The 25,761-nt window shown below is 31.9% G+C and overlaps 1 protein-coding gene across 3 annotated transcripts in view; it reads left to right on the top strand.

Annotated features, from left to right (window-relative positions):
• The window catches only part of Zfc3h1 (zinc finger C3H1-type containing), a 48,134-nt gene that overhangs the window by 9,274 nt on the left and 13,099 nt on the right, over window positions 1–25,761 (top strand). For 2 of the 3 annotated variants that reach the window (XM_076854868.1, XM_076854870.1), the window contains exons 3-23: window positions 2,188–2,252; window positions 5,221–5,419; window positions 5,642–5,865; window positions 7,583–7,706; window positions 9,055–9,152; window positions 10,691–10,900; window positions 11,095–11,259; window positions 11,808–11,945; window positions 12,521–12,642; window positions 13,006–13,155; window positions 15,383–15,557; window positions 15,747–15,878; window positions 16,247–16,789; window positions 16,886–16,995; window positions 17,821–17,952; window positions 18,045–18,166; window positions 19,413–19,514; window positions 19,752–19,871; window positions 21,457–21,640; window positions 23,121–23,307; window positions 25,148–25,336. In XM_076854868.1, coding sequence (XP_076710983.1) covers window positions 2,188–2,252; window positions 5,221–5,419; window positions 5,642–5,865; window positions 7,583–7,706; window positions 9,055–9,152; window positions 10,691–10,900; window positions 11,095–11,259; window positions 11,808–11,945; window positions 12,521–12,642; window positions 13,006–13,155; window positions 15,383–15,557; window positions 15,747–15,878; window positions 16,247–16,789; window positions 16,886–16,995; window positions 17,821–17,952; window positions 18,045–18,166; window positions 19,413–19,514; window positions 19,752–19,871; window positions 21,457–21,640; window positions 23,121–23,307; window positions 25,148–25,336 — 3,491 coding nt within the window. The remainder of the gene's footprint in view (window positions 1–2,187; window positions 2,253–5,220; window positions 5,420–5,641; window positions 5,866–7,582; window positions 7,707–9,054; window positions 9,153–10,690; window positions 10,901–11,094; window positions 11,260–11,807; window positions 11,946–12,520; window positions 12,643–13,005; window positions 13,156–15,382; window positions 15,558–15,746; window positions 15,879–16,246; window positions 16,790–16,885; window positions 16,996–17,820; window positions 17,953–18,044; window positions 18,167–19,412; window positions 19,515–19,751; window positions 19,872–21,456; window positions 21,641–23,120; window positions 23,308–25,147; window positions 25,337–25,761) is intronic. The other variant, XM_076854869.1, reaches the window with a different exon arrangement.

Here is a 25,761-nt window from a genome sequence, read left to right as displayed (position 1 = left end):
GCTGGGATTGTGGCTCAGTGGTAGAGTGTTCGGCCCTGCATGTGCGAGACCCTGGGTTTGATCCTCAGCATCATATAAAAATAAATAAATAAGAAATAAAAGTATTGTGTTCAACTACAACTAAAAATATATATATTAAAAAAAAACAGCTGGGGATATAGCTCAGTGGTTTAATGTCTCTGGGTTCAATCCCTGGTACCAAAAAAAAAAAATTACTTTTCTGTGTAATTTAGTATTTTTCATGTCTGTGGTGGTCCATTTTCCTGGGATATTTTTATTGTTATGGTTTTAACTGTTATGTATATGCTGATGACTCTTACTAACAACTTATTTAAGAATCCTAGTTAATAATTTTTTAAATACTGTGTGACTGTACAAGACCAATTTGCATTTTGGAGGTTTTGAGTAAAAGCTGAAATAATTTTATTGTTTAGACCCATGATCGTGACAGGACAATGCCTGACTACCCTGTTGGTCGATTTAAACAATAACCTGTGTTTATAATTTTAGTGTAAAACTTTATGTCTGAAATTTATGGTTTGTACTTGTTTTTTTTTTTTTTTTTTAAATATTTATTTTTTAGTTGTAGCTAGACACAATACCTTTATTTTACTTATTTATTTTTATGTGGTGCTGAAGATCGAACCCAGGGTCTGGCACGTGCGAGGCGAGCGTTGTACCGCTGAGCCACAACCCCAGCCTTGTACTTGTTTTTAAGGTGTCATTTTGCTCGTAATATTCCTAACAGGGACATGGTTTGGTTTTGCATCAGAGGGAGGTGCCACTTTCTATAGTCAAGTGAGATCTTAATAAACTAGTAAATTTCTCATGTAGGAGAAAAATCTACTGCTTTCTATACTGATTATCGGAATGATTTTTATATCTTTTTATTTTGCCCCATTTTTCTCCAATAGTTATTTCTATTTTAGTATTTTTTGAATGAAGTATGGTCAATTTTGTTATAATGGGCCATATATATTCCTAAAAATCACCATACTGCAAATTTATACAACAGAAACCACAGGGTTCATGGGGGAAAATGGGGCTAGGGGAATTTTCTCAAAAACTTTTGTTAGTGGCATATGATAAAAGATAATAATCAAGGAAAATAATAGCATAGCTTTACACATAAAATGAATTAAAAGTGCTTGAAACATAAGTATGTGTGTAGAAATGGAAGATTTGCCCTTAAGCATTGTTACTGTGAAGTGGGACAAGAAGTGGTACTTGAAATAAGTAAGTTGTGACACCACATGTGGATAGGGGTGCTCATAACACACATAAATGAACTGAGGTACCTGGTAGAGGCTAATGTGTGCTTTCTGTATTTCTGAATATCTCAGATCATGTAAGTACAGTTTTCTGTCACTTTTAGTATGTCATTGAGACAAATCCTATATAAGTAAATATGAAACTTGTATTATGCTCAAATTATTTTTTAATATATCAATCATTTTGTGACAAATTCACATTTGCAGAGTGAGCCTTATAGTAGAATTCACCTATCTCAAGATTTGGTGATACCCTTCTATTTGTTTTATCCAGTGTACTTGGTTATCTTTTTTCTTTTTTCCACAAGTAGGCCCATTTGAACAATCAAATTAAGATGTTTGGAACAGTATTAGGTGTGGTATTATGGAAAAAATAGTAGGTTTGGAGTTTATACTAGTTTAAATTCTAGCTTTGCAACTTGAATTTGTCATCTTGAAAGATTTTTGAGTTTTAAACTTCAACCATTTTAACAAAAAATTATGTATATCAATACTACTGTATATGATGTGATTTTTTAAAAGCTGTTATAGATTAGATAATATATATGTAAAGTTTGATACTTCAGAAACTGGGCCCTAAGCCAAAATTCTGGGAAAATGTGGGAATGGATTTAATTTTGTTGATACTTAAACTGTTTCTGCTGGTGCTGGTCTAGATAAATAAAAGATCAGTTTTATGATGTATACATCCAGTATAGTCTCTAAATTCATTTCAACTGTAGAGAACTAGATTAATTTATTCATCATAATGCCTAACTTGTGAAGCACTGGATTTGATCTTCAGCACCTCATAAAATAAATAAAGATTTAAGAAAAATTTTTAAAAAGATATTTTTGCTCAGATTTTTATTATTTTATTTTAGATTGAATGTGGTTATCTTTTAGAATATTTAAAAGATGCTGTTTTATTTTAAAGGATTAGAAGATAAAGAACAAAATTTAACAAGAAGAATTAGTACCTCAGATATTCTATCTGAAAAGGTAAGATATGCCTTGTGGGATGGGATTGGATATCTCTCTTCTTTTGAAATCATTTCTGTAACTATTTGGACATAAGTTTTAAGATAAAGTGTGTAGAGATATCTTAGAGTCTTCATTAGGTTCTTCAAATTATGTTACATTGAAGTGTTATACACATTGGTAGATGATTTTCTTGTTTGTTTATTGTTTTGTTTTTGAAACTTTTAATTTTGATGAGAGATATTCTTTTCCTTTTTTTTTTTCTTTGTGGATTATCCTGTATGGGAAAGCTTTGGAGTTAGGTAGATCTTGACATGGTATTGGATTCTAGCTGCTCCCTCTTACTAGCTGAATGAGCTGTCAGCTGAGTAAGTACTTTTTAGACTTTGCTTGCCTGTTTTCTACAAAAGGAGTTTAATGTCATGTGTCGCCTGCGTTGTTGTGAAGCTTCAACACAATAAAGTGCAGAAGCATCAAACACTATGTTTAAAATAGTAATAGACACTCAATACCTCAAGGCTTTTTGTTGAATTCATTAGAGATCTGAAATATATGTAATTTCTTCTATTGAGACTTCAGTTTGTTGTCATGAGTAAATTGAAATGATTCAGAGCCTAGGAGCTTTAGGAAAGATGGTCCTGAATTTAGGAATGACAGACACATGTACATGGGTATGCATATGCATATACACATAGATACACACTCATAAACGTTTTTCATATCCATAGAATAATTATGCAAAGCAAGTTGACATATATGTTTTATAAATGAAGTAAAATTCATTTTGGTAGATAAAATGACTTGTTTAAAGTTACATAGAAATTAGGTGTGCAGGCAAGAATTGAATTAGGTTTTCTGAATCCTACCTAGTTCAGTACTCTTTGTAGCTTGTAGTTCTGTGACAGAATCAGTGATTTCTTTTTTTTCTTTCATTCTAAAGGAAGCAGCTGCACAGAGTAATCAGTGTCTCAATGGAGTAATATTAAACTGTAGATCAGTACTTTCCAATACAATTTTCTATAATAATGGAAATGTTCTATAGCTGCATTCCAATATGATAATTATGAGTCATGTGTAGTTATTAAGAAACTGAAATGTGATTGATGTGGCTTAGGTACAAATTTCTAAATTTAGCTTTAGTTAATTTGAATCACATTTGGCTCAGTACTACCATATTGGACAGTATAGCTATAGAACTTGAGTACAAAGCAATAGAATTGGGTATGTTTAAGTGAGTTAAGAACAATTATGATAATTATTATTATTACATGTATTATTTACATGTATTTCCCAGCAGTGGAAATGGTAACTGTATTCTGGTTTGGTTAAATGGAAGTACAAAAGTATATGATAGTAATTTAGTAGAGATTTATGGTAGCAAATATTAAGTTAGGTAATTAGGTAGGATCCGTTATTTTCTTTATGCTTAGGAATAGAAATAATTTAATTGGATATTGGAAAAACATTATTATAATTTACTAACAAGAAGAAATTATAACAGTGGCCTTATTAACCTTTTGCAGTGTTAAACTCTGATTCATCTGATTCCTCTCTCTTTTTTTTTTTTTTTTTTGGTACTGAGGATTGAACTCAGGGACACTGAGCCACAACCCCAGTCCTATTTTGTATTTTATTTAGGGACAGGGTTTCACTGAGTTGCTTAGTTTCTTGCTGTTGTTGAGGCTGGCTTTGAACCCACAATCCTTCTGTCTCAGTCTCCCCAGCTGCTGGAATTACAGGCATTCAATACTGAGCCCAGCTGACTCCTTTCTTCTGCTCCATAACTTCAAAGGACCATCCTAACCCAACCCATCCCCAATCCATGGACTCTTAATAAAAAGAACCTCTGCTTGGGAAGCCTGGCATTTTTAGTTTATTGTAGTTGAAATGTGGAGAATGGATTAATTTTTAAAAATTATCTCAAAAATGTAGTGGAGGAAGGGTTGGGGAAAGGTTGATCGGTAGGTACTAAATTATAGTAATAAGGGAGTAAGCAGTTCAAATGTACATATCTCCTAGTAGGGTGACTATAGAGAACAGTTAGGTACTATGTATTTCAAAAAGCTTGAAGAACGGATTTTGAAAGACTTCCCATAAAGAAATGATAAATATTTGAGGTGATGGTTTAACCCTGGTTTAAACATTACATAATGTATACATGTATCAAAATATTGCATGGTACTCCACTAATATGTATATTTTTTTATATACCAGTTAAAATTACTATTAAAAAACATACAGTAAAAAAAATATGAAGTTATGTCATTTAGGAGAAAAGTTCCCTAAGATCTGCTTTTAACGTAGCTTCCTATTTTAGTTTTCCTAAAGAAGCCTAGGGTGTTCAAAATATTTTAAATATTCAGATAAACATTTATAGGTTTAGACCATGAAATATTCATTTGTAAGCAATTTTCTACAGATTCTTTTTCCTTCAACAGTGTAGTAAAGAAAAAAAATATAAAGTTTGCAGGCTTGAACCTTGACATGCAGGATATCTGTTCTTTGTATTACTTGTGAATTTAATAAATCACATGATTATGGAACCACTTCATTCTTTTTATTCTTTATTCCTTAACCTTTTCTTCTTCCATCTGTTGCCATCAGAGTTTTATGGTTTCAAGTTTGGGTAGCCCTATAAATGCTCATGTCTAACTCATAACTTTTCCTTTATACAACATCCTTTTCTGTCACTTGTACTCTCTTCCTCCAATCCTACATATTTAAATATATGCACAAAAGCTTCCATTCATTGATCTTTTTTGGGTTATAGAAATTTAGTTAGGATCTTGAGCAATGGGAAGTAAATTAGTTGCCTTTTAAATATTTGCCTGAAAACTAACTTTAAATTTTAATCCTGTTATCAATTTGACTTGATGAAATGTTTATTAAGTAATAGAATTTAAATATTTTAACTGTTTAAATATTTAACTGTTTAAATATTTTAACTGTGGTGTTTTTTTTTTTTTTTTTTTTAATTTTGTTTTTAAAGAAGCTCGGTGAAGATGAAGAGGAGCTATCTGAGTTACAACTTCGCCTTTTGGCTCTTCAGTCAGCCAGTAAAAAATGGCAACAGAAAGAACAGCAGGTGATGAAAGAAAGCAAAGAAAAATTGACTAAGACAAAAACTGTACAGCAAAAAGTTAAAACCAGTACAAAAACACATTCGGCCAAAAAAGTTAGCACAACAGGTGATTATTTTTATAAAATTCTTTTAATTGAATTCATGCATCATTAGTTTCTGGATTTTCATTTAGAAAGTTTTGAGTTTGGGGAATTTTAAGGTTTTAAAGTAAAGGACAGTCTTGTAAAAACAGAACTTAGAGGAGCAATTGTATACATGGATCAGTGATAATGAAAAAACATTTAAAAACTCTTTTAGCACCTGATGTTTGTGTATTTTTCATTTAAAGCAAAACAGGCATTGAGGAAGCAGCAAACAAAGGCGTGGAAGAAACTGCAACAACAAAAAGAACAGGAAAGACAGAAAGAAGAGGATCAGCGGAAACAAGCTGAAGAAGAAGAGAGAAGGAAAAGAGAAGAAGAAATCAGAAAGATTCGAGATCTCTCAAATCAGGAAGAGCAGTACAATCGATTCATGAAATTGGTTGGTGGAAAGAGGAGATCAAGAAGTAAAGTAAGGAATGCAAAAATATAAAACGATATAAGTGTCCTTATGGTCTTGTTTCATCGACTCAAAAGTCAACTAAGTAAAACTAAGTAGCTTGTGTTAGAGATTCTTTATAAATATCTCTTAGTGAGGAAAGAAGGTATGATTGGGAATGAATCTTTTGTACTCACATATATTAATAGTAGAAGAAATGACAAGATAAAATTTTGGCTATCAAAGACTGCTTTTAGCTTTTTGATCACTTCCTACTTAGAAGAAAGCAAGATTATTAAATTGTGGTGAGGACGTATTCTGGAAATGATTATTTCTTAAGTATAGGATTTTATTAGTTTTTCATTGTTCAATAATGTAGAATGAGAAGTATTTCATGATTAATTGAATTGGCTGTTTTAAATCATCATGTAATTAATTACTTTAGTGCTTGTGGCTGTTTTGTATTTAGTCATTTAGTGTTTGTTATGCATTACTGTATATAAGTCAATGAAAGTATCTGTCTTTATGTGTTAGGAAGTTTACCGGAGATTTTATATTGATCTAATGCTAGTATCAGTGATGGGTTTTTTTGAATTTTGGGCTTAAAGAATACTTATGAATGCATGTTTATAATGAAAAATAGAGGAAATTAAAAAGTAAGAGTTTTTAAATTGGAGGGAGATAACTCAAGTTTACTTAAGAAATATAATGAATTTTCGTACTTTGAATTTTTACAAAGTACTTTGATATAGTCTTTCACTGGAGATAAGGATTATTTTTACATTGTCCTTTTATTTCCATCTGTACAGGTTTTGCTAGTTTTTAGTTTGTAGGGCTGTCACTGTGAGCCAAACATTTTCAGCAGAAAACAACACATATACACAAACACATTAACCCAGAGTTTATAGTTTTCAGATATTATTACTTTATACATAATTATTAAACATAATAATTTGGGGGAAACATTCTAATACAATTCTTGATGACATAAAACTGGCATTTATTCACAAAGAGAAGCCTTAAGTTTTAAAGAGCTTGATGTTGATAGGCATGGTGGCACATAAGTGCAATCCCAGCAAGTTGGGAGCCTGAGACAGGATTGCAAGTTCAAGGCCATTCTCAGCAACTTATAGAGACTTAAGTTGCTGTCTTAAAAATAAAAAATAGAAAAAAGAATGTAGCTCAGTGACAAAGTGTCCCTGGGTTCAATCCTCAGTACTGAAAACAAAACAAAACAAAAATACTTGGGGTGATCTTTTTTGTAGTTCCTTTTAGATATATATGACCAGATACTGTGTTTGACATATTATACATACATGGAGTATAACTTCCCATTCTTGTGGTTGTGCATGATGTGGAGTTAAACTGATCATGTATTCATACATGAACATAGGAAAGTTATATCCGATTCATTCTTCTGTCTTTCTTATTCTCACCCCACCTTTCATTCGGTGTGATCTTATTTTATAGAGGAATAGCTAATTATTTAGTGGCTCAGCTAACTATGGGAAATTTCGTCTGTTAAGAGTTCATTTTCTGTCTAGTGCCATGTTTATAAAGCATCCACTGGAGTGTACCTGTCCTGTAGATTGGATTTCCCAAATCTGATATGGTAGGAGACCTAACTGAATCATGATTTTTAAATACTGTTCCCTAGAAGATAATTATCAGTTCTGTTATGATTTATAGTCTAATAATAGCCTAAGACAGAAAATGCTTTGAAACTAAGAAAAACATGTTGTATACTTAGTCATCAGATCCTGACCTGAGGCGATCCTTAGATAAGCAACCTACTGATAGTGGAGGAGGCATATATCAATATGATAACTATGAAGAAGTTGCTATGGATACAGATAGTGAAACCAATTCTCCAGGTATGATCCAAAATTTGAAACATTTTCCTGTTCATAATTATTAGAGAATGGTCATTACGTAAAACTATGAAAGAAATGTATAATGAAAATAAGATTTGCTAATGAGTTGTATAACCATAGACATTTAGTGTTCAGTAAACCTCAAATGTATATTATTAACCTTTTATTCCCAAGTGTTTCATTCTAGATAGCATTTAAAGGAAAAGGATTGTTTAAACTCTATGTTAACAGTTTGATCTAAAAAGTGAAGATTGTAGAAAGATGAGACTATGACTCTTTTAAAACAACAATAGCCACCCCTTTATCTTTAGAACCAAGATTCTTTCTGCTTTAGTTAAAAAATATTAAAAAAAGAAAAAAAAAATTGTTAATGATTTTAAACTTCCTACCCATTTCTAGTGTGGTTGTGCTGATGCTTTATAGGATTTTGGAGTGGAAAGACTAGTTAGAACAATATTATTAATACTCTTGTATTTCTATTAAACAGCTTTATGATCTGTGCATTTTAAATTGTTCTTAAAAATTTATACAGAGAACATACTTAAGCTTTGCCAGATTTTAACTTTTTACTGTATTAATATAAGCACTTACAAGAAGTACAGTGTTCTTAAAATGGGTACATATTCAGATTTGGGCCTCCAGTCAATCCCATATAAGGCATGTGGATAATGTCTATACTGACTTGTGAGACAAGTGGGTTAAACAGGAAATATTCGTTTAATCTAAAATATGAAAAAATGGGTTAAATGTTGTAGTAGGTGGGGGCTGGAGTTGTGGCAAGCGGTAGAGCGCTTGCCTGGCATGTGTGAGGCGCTGGGTTCAATCCTCAGCACCACATACAAATAAATTTAAAAAAAAATAAAGGCATTGTGTCCAACTACAACTAAAAAAATTTTTTTTTAATGTTTAAGTAGTTGTTATTTCTAGCTTTTTTTTTTTTTTTTTTTTTTTGGCTGGTAGGACAATACTTGGGCAGGATTCAAAGGAATTTTTTTTTTCATTATTTCTTAAAAAGAATGTTCTTTAAGGAGAAAAAGTACGTTTTTTAGCATGCTGTTTCCTGCTATCATTAGCTGAAAGGGGAACAAAGATATAGTTATGAGGGTAAAAGTGGAACAAAGTGTGAGTTATGAGGGTCTGATCAGCTTAATGTGAATGCTTGACTTTATGGTGATATGACAGTTTTAAATGGGTAGAAAACTTGTGGTAATTCTGATTTTTATCAGGGATTAATAAACTATAATTTTCACTCTACCAATGTATACTTATATTTCTTTAAACATGCATTTACTATGCTTATGTTAAGTATTTATGTTACTAAACTCTACCAAAAAAATTTTTTTTACAGCACCTTCACCAGTACAACCACCATTCTTCTCTGAATGTTCATTGGGGTATTTTTCTTCAGCACCATCTATTTCTTTGCCCCCACCACCTCAGGTTTCTGTAAGTTTGAATTGATAATTATTTCTAAGAAAATTATTGTGTTGTCTTATGTCTTTTCTAAATTATTTCAAAGAACTGACATGAATGGTTAGGTTTGGAGAATGCTTAAAAAAATCAAAATCATAGTTGGGTACGATAGTGTACACCTATAATCCTGACAACTTGAGAGGCTGAGGCAGGAGGATTAAAAATTTGAAGTCAGCTCCACAATTTAACATGCTCCTGTCTCAAAATAGCAAGGCCTGGGGTTGTACCTCAGTGGTAGAGCACCTCTTGGCTCAATCATCTGTTGTACAGATTATCTTTTTTTTTCCCCCAGAAATTGGCATTTAAAGGTGATAGGATGCTTCCAAGTATTAATTCTGTTCCTTCTCTTTTGATGAAAGCAATTATTTTATTTATTTGTTTATTTTTTGTGGTGCTAGGGATTAAACCCAGGGCCTTGTGCATGTGAGGCAAGCAGTCTACCAACTGAGGTATTTCCCCAGCCCTGAATACAGTTATTTTTAATTTGAAAATATAGCAAAAGCATTGCCTATGGAAGTTAATTTCTTTTCTCTGTCTTCCTCTTAAAAGAACTATCAATTCCATTAAACAATTAGGAAAAGGAAAAAAATTAAAAAGAAAGTGAGGGAATCACGAAGTAAAAGTTCTGAAGTAATTTCTAGATTGAGAGAACCTAGAGATTTTCATTAGGTAAGAGGGACCTTTTCATTTTTCTTTCCTAGGTAGAGCTCTGGTATCTTCCTAGAATGCTTACAGTGAGGTGGGGGAATATTAGAGCAGAGAGAGAGACAAAAATTACATTTTTTTTTCTTCCTTGAAATGTTTTGTTTTGGGAAGTGGGAAATGAATGAGCTGAATACCAAGAGAATTACTAAAAGCTCTCTGAAGCAAAAATGATTCCAAACTCAGGGAATCATTTGTGTGAAATTAGTTTCCTTTATGGATAAACTCTAAAAATCCATTTTGTAAGGATTTAAGAGAGTAGTGATGATTCTGCTTGACTTTTAAGTTACCGTGAACTGTTATTCCTGGATTCACTTTGGTTCCTAATTTTAGTTTTTAATTCTTAAAATTTTATGATTTTAATTCTTATTTACGTATTATATATGATTTTTGGTTTTGATGTTTCTACTTATTTTCATTTAGAAAAAACAACACTGTATGAAGTGGGCCTTTTTTGGTGTGTGTGTGGGGGTGCTGGGGAAAGAACTCATGTACTTTATCACTGAGTTACATCCCCAATCTCAGCACTATATAATTTAATTCCTGTATCTTCTAGAGTATTAAGTGGAGATAAGAGTAGGAACAGAGAGTTTTATATAATTACCTTGAAGTTTATAAATGTTTCAGATATTGATTTTTTTTTTAAATTGCAAAAATAATACATTTTCATAGTTGATGTTGAAATCTGGGTTGGTTTTGCACTGACAGAATAATAATATAAGGTTTGCTTTTTTCTAATTTAATTGCTTCAGATAAACATTTGGTGTTGATAAATTTACATTTAATTATTCTTTTTTTTTTTTTTATAGTCTATGCCACCTTTGAGCCAGCCTTATGTAGAAGGCTTGTGTGTTTCTCTTGATCCTCTACCTCCTCTGCCACCTTTGCCACCTCTCCCACCTGAAGATCCAGAACAGCCTCCAAAACCACCCTTTGCAGATGAGGAAGAGGAGGAAGAAATGCTACTTCGAGAAGAGCTGCTTAAATCTCTAGCAAATAAAAGAGCTTTTAAGCCTGAGGTAATTTAGGAACCTGAACCTCTAGGTGGTGCCATTGAGCTTCATTTAAGATAGTCCTACCTTTTTTTCTGATTATTCGGAATTTATTAGGCTTTTCAGCAAAGTAGGGATAAGTGTAATAATATATTTGAGGACTTTAAAGATGACAGACTGTCTTTTTATTTAGAAGTATTTCAAATCTCTTCCTTGTTTAGGAAACATCCAGTAATAGTGACCCACCTTCACCTCCACTTCTGAACAATTCACAGCCTGTGCCAAGAAGCAATCTATCAATAGTCAGTATTAATACAGTATCTCAGCCCAGAATACAGAATCCAAAGTTTCATAGAGGACCTCGTCTTCCACGAACTGTTATCTCGGTAAAAACAAATACAAATGTTACTTTTATTCAAATGACCTGTGAGGAATTTGTATGAAGGTTGCTGTCCTGTTCCCCACTGTCTAGTTTATTTGGTGATAGTGTGTTTGGGAAATAATTTAGATGGCATTATGATTCTTTGTTTTATTTGTAGTGTTGAGAATTAAATCAAGGGCCTTATCTATGATAGGGAAGTGCTCTACCACTTAGCTGCATTATGATTATTTAAAGAAAGATAAAAATTAATGAGAAAGATAAAAATTAATGAGGAAGATAAAAATTAATGAGGAAGATGATCATAGTAATGTCTGGAAAGACTTAAAATATAGAATATTTAATTGTTTTTGGCATATAACCAGTACTGGTGGACTGGGACACAGTAATCATTTAATATAACTGAAAAGAGCCAAACACTACCTACCTAAAGTCATTTGTTATTTTTGTGTATTGAAATCCAAAGAAGTTAAATGATTTGTCCAAGGCCACATGCCTAATTGTTGGAAGAATAGACTTTCATTATCTAAAGTAATAAATTCATTGTCTTTGTAGCTTCCAAAGCATAAATCAGTGGTTGTAACACTAAATGATTCAGATGATAGTGAATCTGATGGAGAGGCTTCCAAGTCAACAAATAGTGTTTTTGGTGGATTAGAGTCCATGATTAAAGAAGCTAGACGAACTGCTGAGGTAAGTGCTATAATGAAAGGAGAAAAGAAAGAGAATTTGTCCATAGTCATTAAAATTTTTATTTTTTCCTGAAAATTAGATCTTAAGAGTTAAAGAATTTTAATACATTTATTTGTGGAAAAAAGTATTTGTGCTCTTTATGTGTACTTTATATAATGAAATGTGTAAATCTCCTCTGTGTGTTTCTAATTAACTATTCCCTATTCAATATAGTAAAATTGAGTAATTATCCTGTGCAGTAAGGAAATTTATTTTGAAATTTAATTATGTTAGCCAGACAATTTTTATTAAGGTATGTTTAAAATACAGTGTTTGTCTTTTTTTCAGCTGCAACAATTGTTTAGATATGATTTAGTTAAATGATTTTTAAACGTTAGGTCTTGAGTATTTGGTGGACTATAAATTGATTGGGTAGTTAATAACCAGCATTGTTTTTTTTAAAAGTTAATAGAAAATGGTGAAGATATTAAATTATTTCTAAAAATGTTAGTACATACTGAGTTGCAATGCAAAATGTAAATCTTGCATGGGTCTTTGAACAACTGTTGATCTGGTTGACTTCAAATATGTTTTAGCAAGCTTCAAAACCGAAAGTACCTCCAAAATCTGAAAAAGAAAATGATCCTTTGCGAACACCTGAAGCTTTGCCTGAAGAAAAGAAGATTGAATATAGATTGTTAAAGGAAGAGATTGCCAAGTAAGTGGCATTTTATGTAATTCAGCTTTAAAGTAGATGCTGTTAACCAAACTTCCTTTTGTCTATTGGTGCTGGAAAATTAGTGAGGTGATTTTCATCCTAAAGTTCATGTTTTAATGACTTACACAGATGGGGGAGCCAGATGATCATCTTTAGAGTTAAATGCAGTGAGGCACTGAGACATCTTAGGAAAAGATAAGAGCAGTCAGAAAAGAACTGCACTATCAACTTTGAGTGCAAACTTGGAACTGCATATTAGTCATCATTATAATTAATATGATTAATATTTTTATTTTTGAAATATGATTTAAAGAAAAATAGCCTCAGTTTATTTTTTGGTATAATGCATCTATATCATTTTAGTCGTGAGAAGCAGCGTTTGGTTAAGTCAGATCAGTTGAAGACAAGTTCATCATCACCAGCAAATTCTGATGTGGAAATTGACGGAATTGGCAGAATAGCAATGGTAACTAAGCAGGTTTCAGATGCAGAGGCCAAACTTAAAAAACACAGGTGAGTCTTATCTGATTACATGCTTCATTTCTAAATGTTCCTATATTAAGAGGGATATATTTTTGTGATGTATGTCATTAATAAGCATATTATAGGATTACAAATTCTTATACTTGGTAGAATTATAAAAGTGTTTCATTTTATTGATATACATAAATTACTAGAATTAACATTTTAATAAAAATACCAAGTCCTCAAAGAAAAATTATCTTTTTTGGATTTATACCTGGTTTACTCATTGCTATAAGCATTTCTAAGTTTTCTTCAAAATCTCTGCCATATTTTTAAAACTATTTCATTGAAAGTGCATTTTTATTATTAAAGGTAAGCTTTGATTGTTGGAAATATTTCAGTAAGATATATTGGTCAAATTGTGGTATTTTTATGAAGTGAAAATGAAGTTATGATCTTCTTATGCATTTTGTGAAATTGCTATTGCTGAGAATATATGTAAAACTTCTCAGGAGTAACATGTTCATTATAGAATTCACTTGAATGGCCATGTGTGGTTGATGCATACCTGTAATCCTGGCTAATAGGGAGGATGAGGCAGGAGTATCACCAAGCCTCAGTGACATGCAAGACCCTGTCTCAAAAATTTTTGGAGAGGGCTGGGGATGTGGCTCAAGCGGTAGTGCGGCTCAGGTTTGATCCTCAGCACCACATACAAACAAAGATGTTGCGTCCGCCGAGAACTAAAAAATATTAAAAAAAAATTCTAATAAAAAAGGGGCTGGAGATATAACTCAGTGTTAAAGTGTCCCTGCGTTCTCTCCCCAGTAATGTAAAACAAAACAAAACCTGAAAATGAAAGGCTCATTTTGAATTAATTAACCCCTTTTTTCTTAGAAATAAGTGTTATCTTTTTATATATTTTTCTCACTCTAACCATTTTGACATCATCAGCTGATACAAAACAACATTGTTTTAATTACCCTCAGTATTTCTGAGCTTTGTTCTGTTAGTCTGCTTTTAGGTTTGCAATATAAAAGTGGGGTTTTATGCAAAAATAATAGGACTTTTTAGTAACCGACCAGTTGTTGAATTTTAAACTACAATAGTAAAAAGTGCAGTGATGAATTAACTTTAAAAACAACCATTAGAAGTTTGTTCATCTGTAGTTAATTAAGGAGAAAGGAGTAGAATTTATAGCCTCATTTCTAACATTATAGCCACCTTGGTAGTTTTTCTTAAATTATGAAAAGAAGGTAATTTGGGATGTTTTTATAAGGCATTATAGCCGTCTTAAGGAGATAGTGAATATATAAGGTTTTATTAAATATACAGGTGCATTTTCCATTTTTGAGCAAGACCTTAGATAACAAGTATTCAGAACAAAATAAAATACGTTTAAAAATAGAGTTTATACTCAGTTTTGAATATTTTTTTGCACTACTGTATATGTAAGATGTGACATCATTTTATGTACAGCTAAAAGAAAAATCCTGCTTGTTAGACTGATAACTTTTATAACAAACTAAAAGTGTTTTTAAGACTCTTTATGCACATGCATATTTCCTTCTGCCTCCATCCTTTCTATTAAATAGTCTCTGTTTTTATGATTCATTCTAGTGTCAGTAGTTGTGATTGTTGAATTTGGTCTTTGTGGCGAAGATATTCTTTTTTTATTTTTTTAAGCATGATGTTCAGTAGTTTAAAAGGTCCAAAATCTATTTTAAGTTTATTCATATCCATAAATTTGTTTTTTTGTTTTGTTTTTACTTTTTTTAGTCCAAAACTTCTGTGTATCTGTATGATCATTTAAAGATTAGACTTTCCTTCTTTGTATCCTTGCTTTGGATAAAATGCATTAGAGATTTATAAGTTAATTAAATGTACTTAATTATGTTTATTAGATTTTGTGGTTTATGTGTATTAATGAAGCTAAACATAGCAACTTTCTCAGGTTCTCATGAGGTTCCTTATAGAGTCAGATTCAACCAACTTTGAACATTTAGTGTAAGCTTTTCAGTTGCAATTTATATTAACTGTGCCTTAAATGATTTCTTAGGACAATCAGTTCTGTGGTTGTTTTCATAAAATGCAATTGCCTATTTGAATACCTGTGTGATTGATGAAAATAAAAATATTTATCCCTTTATGTTCTCAGTTGCACATCATACGTAATGTTTTATAAAATATGTTGCTGCTTTGAAATTTTTGTTTTGATGGTGTTAGTCTGCTAGTTTAGAAAACATTGTTAAGAATTTTGTTATTCTCCACTTAGGATTCTCTTGATGAAAGACGAATCTGTTTTAAAGAATCTAGTACAGCAAGAAGCCAAGAAGAAAGAATCTGTTCGAAATGCTGAAACAAAAATCACAAAACTTACAGAACAGCTTCAAGCAACTGAGAAAATTCTCAGTGTTAACAAAATGTTTTTGAAGAAGCTTCAAGAACAAGTAATGGTCCCCCTCTCTTTCTTTTTAATAAAGCCATCAAAATATGTGTAAACTTTAGTTTTTCATTGAGACATAATTTTGGAATAGTTTTTTTTCCCTTTCAATTTAATACCCTAAAGTTGCTATGTTTGAGAAAATATTTCCTCTCCCAAGATTTTCATTTATATCTTGAAATTTTTGTATTTTCAGATTCACAAAGTTCAGCAACGTGTTACAATTAAGAAAGCGTTGACTCTGAAATACGGAGAAGAGCTTGCTCGGGCAAAGGCAGTGGCTAGTAAAGAAATAGGAAAACGTAAACTGGAACAAGATCGCCTTGGAGTAAGTTACTTGTAGAAATATTTTTGGAAAGCAGAAGATTTTTATGATACTTCTGAGGCTAAGAGATATGTAAAATAACTCAAACTTATTCCTACAAATTCAATGAGAATAAGATTAAAGCTGGTTTTAAATGTCATCCACATTTTTTTGATGCTTATTTTTCATTTATTTTTGTCTTTTGACTTTAGTTTTTTGTATATCATAGATTATCTAGCAAAACTGCTGAAAAGTTAATATTGAACTGTTTTATTCTCTTATTAGCTAAGTAATATTGGCAAGTTTATTATTGGGATAGCACAGTTATCTTGCTAGAAATTGTTTATAAAATCGCAGGAATGTAAAATATTTATATAATTTTTCTCCCTCAGCCAAATAAAATGATGAGACTGGACAATTCTCCAATATCAAGTCCAAGAAAGCATTCAGCAGAACTAATTGCTATGGAAAAAAGACGATTACAAAAGCTAGAGTATGAGTATGCCCTGAAAATTCAAAAATTAAAAGAAGCCCGAGCCCTTAAAGCAAAGGAACAACAAAACATTGCTCCAGTTGTGGAAGAAGAACCTGAATTTTCTTTACCTCAACCCTCGCTTCATGATCTGACACAAGATAAGTTAACCCTGGACACTGAAGAAAATGATGGTGATGATGAAATCTTGTCTGGCTCAAACAGAGAACGAAGAAGATCTTTCTTAGAGTCTAATGCTTTTACTAAACCTAATCTTAAGCATACTGATACACCTAACAAAGAATGTATAAATAAACTTATTAAAAATACTGTTGAAAAGCCAGAACTTTTTCTAGGGTTAAAAATTGGTGAATTGCAAAAATTATACTCAAAAGCTGACAGCTTAAAGCAGTTGATTTTAAAAACCACCACAGGCATTACAGGAAAAATTTTGTGTGGTCAGGTAAGTGAACATTTCATATTCTTTATAAAATCTAGAATTAACATACCTTTATTTGCCTTAATAGAATTATTGTTTTTTTGTTTGTTTGTTTTGTAGGAGATTTCTTTGGATGTGGATTTTGTCACAGCACAGAGTAAAACAACAGAAGTAAAACCATGTCCTTTTAGTCCCTACCATAGTCCTCTTCTAGTTTTTAAGTCCTACAGGTATAAAAGAAAGATAAGCTTGAATTTCAATTTTCTTGGTTCTCATAATATTTTACCTTAAATATTTGATGATAATGAAAAAAAAAAATGGAATTATGGCCACTGAAAAATGGACTTGTCTTTTTAGGGAAAATAAAATGTCTTGCTATTGTATCAGGAAGTGAGGCTTAGCTCACTCTTTGGTTTATCAGTTCTTACTTAATCCAGTTTCTGGCTGCTGATAGAATGTGGATTCTGGATTTCTATCATTTAAGGGTTTTAGGAAAAATAATTGGGGTCTTGTAAGAATTTTTAATTTTGAGTTTTGAATTATTCTCCTCTTTAATCCAAGTAGTGCACTAGTTAGCCTTTATCAGATTGATTGACATTATCAGAAGGTTAACTGTGTAAGGATATTGTATAAAAATGTTTCAGACTACTAGAAGTTATGTTAACTGTTAGTGGGTTTTTTGTTTGTTTGTGTGTTTGTTTTTTGGTAAACTTGTAGAGCACCAACTAGGTAGTATGGACTCTTCCTGGTTTTATATATTTTGGCTAGTAATGTGTACAAGAAATACCAATATTCTATAGCATTTTATGTGGTAAACAAACACTACTTTTAGAATGTTGTGTTTTTTATCTTCTATTCAAATCTTTTATGCTCCCAGTATAAAAGTATCTTATTCCTACCACTTTATATTGTTTCTGGGATTTATTTTGCTAGTAATTTAATTAGCAAAATAGTATGCTCAAAGCACAGAAATTTTAACTGAGAAAGAAAAGTTTAAATTTTTCTAGTTTTCTAAAGGACTTTATGGAACATAATGTGGCTGTCATTCTTCTTAGATTTAGTCCATATTATCGAACAAAGGAAAAACTTCCTTTAAGCTCAGTATCATACAGTAATATGATTGAACCGGATCAGTGTTTCTGCCGTTTCGACTTAACAGGAACATGTAATGATGATGATTGTCAGTGGTGAGTAGGTTTTATTTGTGAACATTTAATAATTTAAAAGAAGGTCTTTGTTGCTTAACTTTGATTTGTGTAATATCTTTCTGTTATTTTAGGCAGCATACTCAAGACTACACACTTAGCCGAAAACAGCTATTCCAGGACATTCTGTCATATAATCTGTCTTTGATTGGTTGTTCAGAGACAAGCACTGATGAAGAAATTGCTTCTGCAGCAGGTTTTTAAGGACTTCTTTTTTTTTCCCTAAGTGAAAATTTGAGTTTAGAAAATATGAACTTTTATATAAAACAGTTGTTGTTGACATTGTTAAGTAACTGTAATAATTCAGTACATTCACTTACGGCACTTTTAGATTTTTCTCCATGCAGTATAGTAACCACTAACCACATGTTGCTCTTTAAGTTTATATTAATTAAAATTAAATAAAAATAAAATTTACTTCCTTAGTCACACTGGCCATATTTCGGTGGCCATGTGTGGCAAGTGTTTACCAATAGGACAGCAGAGATTTAAGACATTTCCATCATTACAGAGAGATCTTTGGACAGAGGTCATGTTCATTTATTTAGAAGAAAATATTGACCTATTTGTATAGACATTTTACTAATGATTTTTAAACTTAGAACCCTATTTTTATTTATTGTTAAAAATAGGGGCAGTGTAGAGCCGGGCATAGTGGCACATGTCTGCAATCCCAGCAACTTGGCAGCCTGAAGCAGGAGGATTGGGGGTTCAAAGCCAGCCTCACAAATTAGCGAGGCACTGAGCAACTCAGCAAGACCCTGTCTCTAAATGAAATATAAAAAGGGGCTGGGGATGTGGCTCAGTGGTTGAGCTCCCCTGGGTTCAATCCTCAGTATCCAAAAAAAAAAAAAGGAGAAGAAGAAAAAATAATAATAATAGGGACATGGTATAACTATAAAGCTCTAATAAGAAAAGTAAAAATAGAGGCAGACTGGAAGTTAAGATGGTATAATTTCAAATTATATAATTCAATAGAAACATCTTTGACTTGACATTGTAGAAAGTGTAGATTACTGTCAGTCATTGTAAGAAGCAAGCTTTGTTAAGTTTTTCTTCAGATTTTGGTGCCAATTAATAAACCATGAGGGAATTAATTGATATTTACTAATTTAATGTTGTCACAATCTAGAATGATGATAAATGCACTGAATCTGCTATCGTTCCTAGTGTGGGACTTAAAATTTATTTTATTTAAATAAAGTTCATTTTAGGAAATACTTTTTTTTTGTTAGTTCAAATTGGGTATAGAATGTGGTAGAATTTGCTGTAGTAGTTAAGGCAATGTAAGCCTTGCCCTCTCAAAGGTCATTGGTGTTATTGACTAGTACTTTATATGCTTTAATTCTTAAGCTGTTCTTTGTTTTATACTCTTACATTACTATAGTTGCTGCAATTGATTTTTTTTTTTTTAAATGAAAATAGCATTTCTCTTTTTTCAGAAAAATATGTTGAGAAACTTTTTGGAGTAAACAAAGATCGAATGTCAATGGACCAGATGGCTGTTCTCCTTGTTAGCAATATCAATGAAAGTAAAGGTCATAGTAAGTATGTCTGTGTGTGTAGGTGTGTGTGTCTATGTAGGTGTGTATATCTAAAAGAGACTTTTTAGTTTCCATATGACAGCTTAGTTTTTTGGCATTATGTTCTTTATATAAAATGAAGGTTATTTTTAACAATAGAGTACATGTAGTAGTACTCAAGTATTATTTGAGTAGCCTTCAAAACATTAAAAAAAAAAAAACTGGTCATGTCAGTTAACCATCTTCTGTCTATTTTAGCACCTCCATTTACAACCTACAAAGATAAAAGAAAATGGAAGCCAAAGTTTTGGAGAAAACCTATGTCAGAGAATAGCTTTAGTAGTGATGATGAACAGTCTACAGGACCAATTAAGTATGGTAAGAATTTATGTAACTTAAAATCCAGAATTCCTAAAATGTGGTTCATCTAAATACTTGGCTAATCTTTCAGTGTATCTGTTAGCCTAGTTTTATTTTTGTTTTTTGCATGTTTTTTTTTGTTATAGATGGGCACAATACCTTTATTTTATTTGTTTTTTTAAATTTTTATGTGGTGCTGGGGATTGAACCCAGTGCCTCATGCATGCTAGGCAAGAGCTCTACCAGAGCCATACCCCCAGCCCTGTTAGCCTAGTGTTTTTCAGAATTTTATTTTCTTAAAACTGATGTCATTGGTGTTTTTAAGTTTTTAAAAACAGTGCCATTATGTGAAGATGTGAATTTGGTGTCAACATATCTTGTATATAGAGATATGATAAATTGTGGTATAAAGGTGTATTAAGAATTGTAATGCAAATAATAAGAGAGCTCATGTAAATAAATAAATAAATAAATAAATAAAAAACAGTGCCATTGGTGTTTGCAGTGTAGTTATTCATTGTGAATTGTTCCTGATATTTGAAGGATTTCTTTTTTTTTTTTCTTTTTTATTTTTTTGGTACCAGGGATTAAACCCAGAGGCACTCAACTGCTGAGCCATATCCACAGTCAGCCCTTTTAATTTTTTATTGTAAGACAGGTTCTCACTAAGTTGCATAGGGCCTTGCTAAGTCTCCTGAGTCACTGAGATTATAGCATGTGCCTGGTGCCTGGTGCCTGGCTGAAGGATGTTTTACACTTATGGTCTCTGTCCAGAAAATGTAAGAAATGCTTCTTAGTAAACACGTCTCTTCATGTATTTCCAAAAATACTTGAGTAGGGTGAGGGAAATAGTACTGCTCTCGTTTTAGAACCACTGCCTGGCTGGTATCCTTCCTCGAAGACAGGTATTCTGACGTCTAGTAGGCTCACAAAATGAATGAATGAATGAATGAACGAACGAACAAATAACATGAATGGTACCTAATTGTCAAGCATATCTGGCATTCTTCTTTTAAGTTTGGATAATTTATTTACTATTTGTGGATTAGCAAATACCTATCCAATTATATATCCAATTATACTTTCATGTGCTTATTTAAGTTAATGCAATACTTCCCTAGATGTGGTAGAAGTCATCTTTATAAATTTTAACTTTCAGTTAATTTCTTAATTATAATTTACAGCTAATGAATTATCTGATACCATTTATCATTAAAAACGGGAGCCATAATTCTAGTTTACCAACAGAGTCCTAATCTGTTGATGTGATGTAATCTTTAATAGTGCCATTTTTCACTCTCGGAGATGTCCAGGTTTTGATGAAAAATTGTTTGAGAACTCTACTTTAAGCTATGATTTATTAAATGTCATTAGAATCTTTTTTCCTATATTTTTATTGGTGCATTATAATTATACATAATATTGGAATTTGTTGTTATATAATTGTACATGCACACAGTTTAATAATATAATTCGGTTAATATTGTTCCCTATTACATGTTGTTAGATTCTTTAGGTTTTTAGATTATTTTTAAAAATGAGACCAGTTGTTTTTCTTGGTTATATAGATAAAGTACAAAGCTAATGACACTTTTCCTTATAGCCTTCCAGCCAGAGAACCAAATAAATGTTCCAGCTTTGGATACGGTTGTCACTCCAGATGATGTCAGATATTTTACAAATGAAACTGATGACATTGCTAATTTAGAAGCGAGTGTACTTGAAAACCCTTCTCATGTACAACTTTGGCTCAAGCTTGCATACAAGTACTTGAATCAAAATGAGGGGTAGGTCAGCTTCAAATCTTGCACATGTATTTTTTAAATTTGAGGTTTATTTTGCCTATGGTAATCAGGTTATCCTAGTGTCAGAAGAGTCTTTATTTATTATTATTATTATTTTTTTAGTTGTAGCTGGACACAATAACTTTATTTTATTCATTTGTTTTTATGTGTGCTGAGGATTGAACCCAGTGCACCCCCCACATGCTAGGTGAGCACTCTACAGCTGAGCCACAACCCCAGCCCTGAGTCTTTATTTTTTGACAGTGAGAAAAGTATTTTATTGTTTTTAAAAGCCATTAGAAAATTTAAGACTTAGATCTTATATTTGTGTATGGGTAATAAATTATTCTAAAGTTTTTATGATGTTACTTCAAAGTAGGTTTATATTAAAATAGTAAATTCTGAGTGGTAAAAGAATTTTTAAAAGTCAAGTAACAATTTCTTAAATTATATTAAAGTAATGGAAACAGCTTAAATTGTATATATTTGTGTTTTTATTTATATTATTAATTTTTTTCAGTGCTGGAGATTGAACCCAGTACCATGCATATGTTAGGCAAGTGCTCTACCACTGAACTATATCCCCAGCACTATAACTGTAATTATGAACTAGAATAATCAGGTTACTCTGATAGATCTATCTTAAAATTTAATATAAAAGCTTTTATAAAGCAGCACTGTAGAGTGCCACTAAACCATCCATGCCTGAATATGGTGCTTATTTAACTTTCCTTCTGTGTCATTTCCATGCTGATGGGATAAGTTACCATATTTTCTCTTCTGAGTCATTTACTGAGCGAAGGCCAAAAGTATTGTACAGTATTTTATGAGTAGAATCATGAGAGAGAATTATCTTCTCCAAGAGATAGCAAGCCCTTAACTGTTGAAAAGAACTATTATATTGAAAGCTTTGATATTTTGTGCTGGCAATAGCTGGCCTTGAGAGAGAGTTGTTTAACTTTTCCCGTTCCCAAACAGTGTAAATCATAAAAGGTATTACAGAATATGGACATAGATCACATTTGAACTTGATAATCTTTGTGGTTTTATAACACTGTTTTTAATTGGGTAAATGCTTACTGAACATCCACTTAAAAAGAAATTGTTGGGGCTGGGGATGTGGCTCAAGCGGTAACGCGCTTGCCTGGCATGCATGGGGCGCTGGGTTCGATCCTCAACACCACATAAAATAAAGATGTTGTGTCCATCGAAAACTGAAAAATAAATATTAAAAATATTTTCTCTCTCTCTTTAAAAAAAAAGAAAGAAAGAAATTGTTGGGTCTATGGGAAATCAGAACTTTTTTTTTTTTTGACAAATATGATTTAAAATCCTAATGTATTTCTCTCTGTTGTGATCCTTTCTGGCTTCTTGGTAGGTTCTGATAGAAAGTGGAATTAAAAATTGGCTCATTTGATTAAACCTATTTAAAATTTCAAGCATTTTTCTAAAAACACTCCTACTGCTTTTTATAAACATACAGACTGTGTTCAGAATCCCTGGATTCTGCTTTAAATGTACTGGCTCGAGCATTGGAAAACAACAAGGACAATCCAGAAATTTGGTGCCATTACCTCAGACTGTTCTCAAAAAGAGGAACCAAGGAGGAGGTGCAGGAAATGTGTGAAACAGCTGTTGAATATGCTCCTGATTATCAGAGCTTTTGGACTGTGAGTAGAAAAGATAACATAGTTGTTTGGTGTGTTTGTGTGTTCATAACTCTTTGGGGCATCTTAAAAATTTATATATAGTTTAATAGATTATATGCTTTATCTTGATATAGATAAATAAACTTACTTTCAGTTTCTAGTAACCTCAAAGCAACTTCCAATTTAGGCCACATAAGAAGAAAATACTTAATCAAGATGTGAATTTTGTTGTTGTTGTTGTTAACATTATTGGTAAGGAAGAAATATAAAGTTATTAAATATTTCACAACTGTCTATTCTTACACAGTTTTGGTTTGAGCAAAGTTATGTGTAGTTTTTGCAAAGCATCTGAATTTTTTTTTTCCGTTATAAATTTCAAGGCATGTATAAGGTTGTCATGAATGTCAGGAAGCATTTTATTCTTTTTATTCATTTTGGTCTTTTTACTATTTATCTTCATTGCTTATGGAAGTAACCCTAATCTGTAATTCACACTAATATTAACCTTGCCAGGATACAAAGATTTGGTGAAAAAATTGATTTCTTCCTTTCTCTGAGAGAATAGGATTTTTCTTATCCACACTTAATCCATTAGTAGTATTTGAACTTTTATCAGCTGAACTCAGAAACCACTAGATTCAGATATTTTTTCAGATAGATCTATTGCTATCAGATCTATCTATCTATCTGTCTATTTGTTTATTTATTAATGTGCTGGGGATTGGCACCAGGCCCTTGCATATGTGAAGCACACACTTTATCCCTGAGCTACTTTCTTAATCCCACAAATATATTATTGTTTTTGTTCCTTAGTTTTGAGATGGGGTTTTTAATACATGGCCTAGTCTAGCCTCAAACTCCTGGACTCAAGCAGTCCTCCCACCTCAGCCTCTCAAGTACCTGGGGCTATATTCATGCATCACTGAGGCCCAGATTTATTATTTGCTTTCTAACTGGAATTCACACCCACATAGGTAAAATTGTATCCCTTAAGGAATGAGCTTGTTCTTACTCTTTGAATTTAGATACTGAAATAGATTTGCATAGTTAAGCTTGCTTGATTTTATTTTTTTAAATTTTATTTTAGTTGTTGATGGACCACTGTACTTAGTTCATTTACTTATATGCGGTGCTGAGAATCGAACCCAGTGCCTCACACATGCTAGACAAATGCTCTACCACTGAGCCCTAGCCCCAGTCTTTTGATTTTATTTTGTATTTATTATTTTTAAAATTTTTGTGTTTCATTTTTACTTATTAAATTTTTTTATTGTTGCATAATTATGCCTGTTAGTGGGATTTATTGCTACATATTTGCACATGTACATAATAAAGATGCTTTATTTCTGTCCTGGAGGCTTGTCACCACAATTAATGCTGTTGATCACCACAAGATTTTATAGTGTAGAGTATTCTAAAGATGTAATTTTTTTTTTTAAATTGTATGATCTTTATTTTGTTTTGCCATGCATTTCTAATGTAGATGCTATTCTCAAAAGATAATTACACATACCTAAGTAGCAATGCACATTGTATGGAATCATAAGTGTGAGCTTTTGGATATCCATCATGGCTTTGCTGCAGTTTACTTATTGATTTAGGAAAGAGATGAAATCGCTTCAGTGCTGATTCTGACAGCACATCTATGTTATTAATTTTTTAACTGATTTTATTTCCCAAGATGTGATAGAAGGGGAAATCTGGGAAATAGTACTGGAAGATGTTTTATACATTTTTATAATTTTCCTTTTGCAGAAATCGAAGATTTGATAAGAAACAGTTTCTTAATGAAATGTGAAAATTTTGTAGGTTTAGTTTATTCCTATAAAGTAGGATTAATAATGTGAAACCCTTTGGGCAGTTTCTACACCTAGAAAGCACCTTTGAAGAAAAAGATTACGTATGTGAGAGAATGGTGGAGTTTCTGATGGGAGCAGCCAAACGTGAAACATCAGATATTCTGTCCTTTCAGCTTTTGGAAGCTCTTTTGTTTAGAGTTCAGCTGCACATATTTACTGGAAGATGCCAAAGTGCACTTGCAATTTTACAGGTAAACACTTATTATCATATTTCACTTCAGTTTGGAGACAATCTTTTAAAGGGTCTGACACATTATGGGTAGCTTTGTCTGGTGGTGGGAGTACAGGCTTTGGAATTGAATCTTTGTTTTGCTTTTTACTAATAAGTTGTGTAACTGGATTTGATGAGGATAGTTTCTCTATAGAATGTTCATAAAGTTCAGATGGAGAGATTGTATGTTAGGTACCCACCAGATAACTTCAAAATTCAAATCATAAGAGAAAAATCAATCCATAATTAAAATCATCTATATTCATATGGTTTTTGGGTGTGCTTTTACTATTTTGTCTTTATCTTACTAGATTTTAAGTATTAAGCCCTTAAAATTGTACAAAAATAAATTTGATCCTATTTCATTTACTATGCCATAAGTTTTAAGATAGTAAAAATTATGTT

This window comes from Callospermophilus lateralis, chromosome 4 (assembly GCF_048772815.1).
Source record: "Callospermophilus lateralis isolate mCalLat2 chromosome 4, mCalLat2.hap1, whole genome shotgun sequence".
NCBI lineage: Eukaryota > Metazoa > Chordata > Mammalia > Rodentia > Sciuridae > Callospermophilus > Callospermophilus lateralis.
The sequence above is the reverse complement of the archived record's forward strand: the minus strand, read 5'-3'. Positions and strand labels throughout refer to the sequence as shown.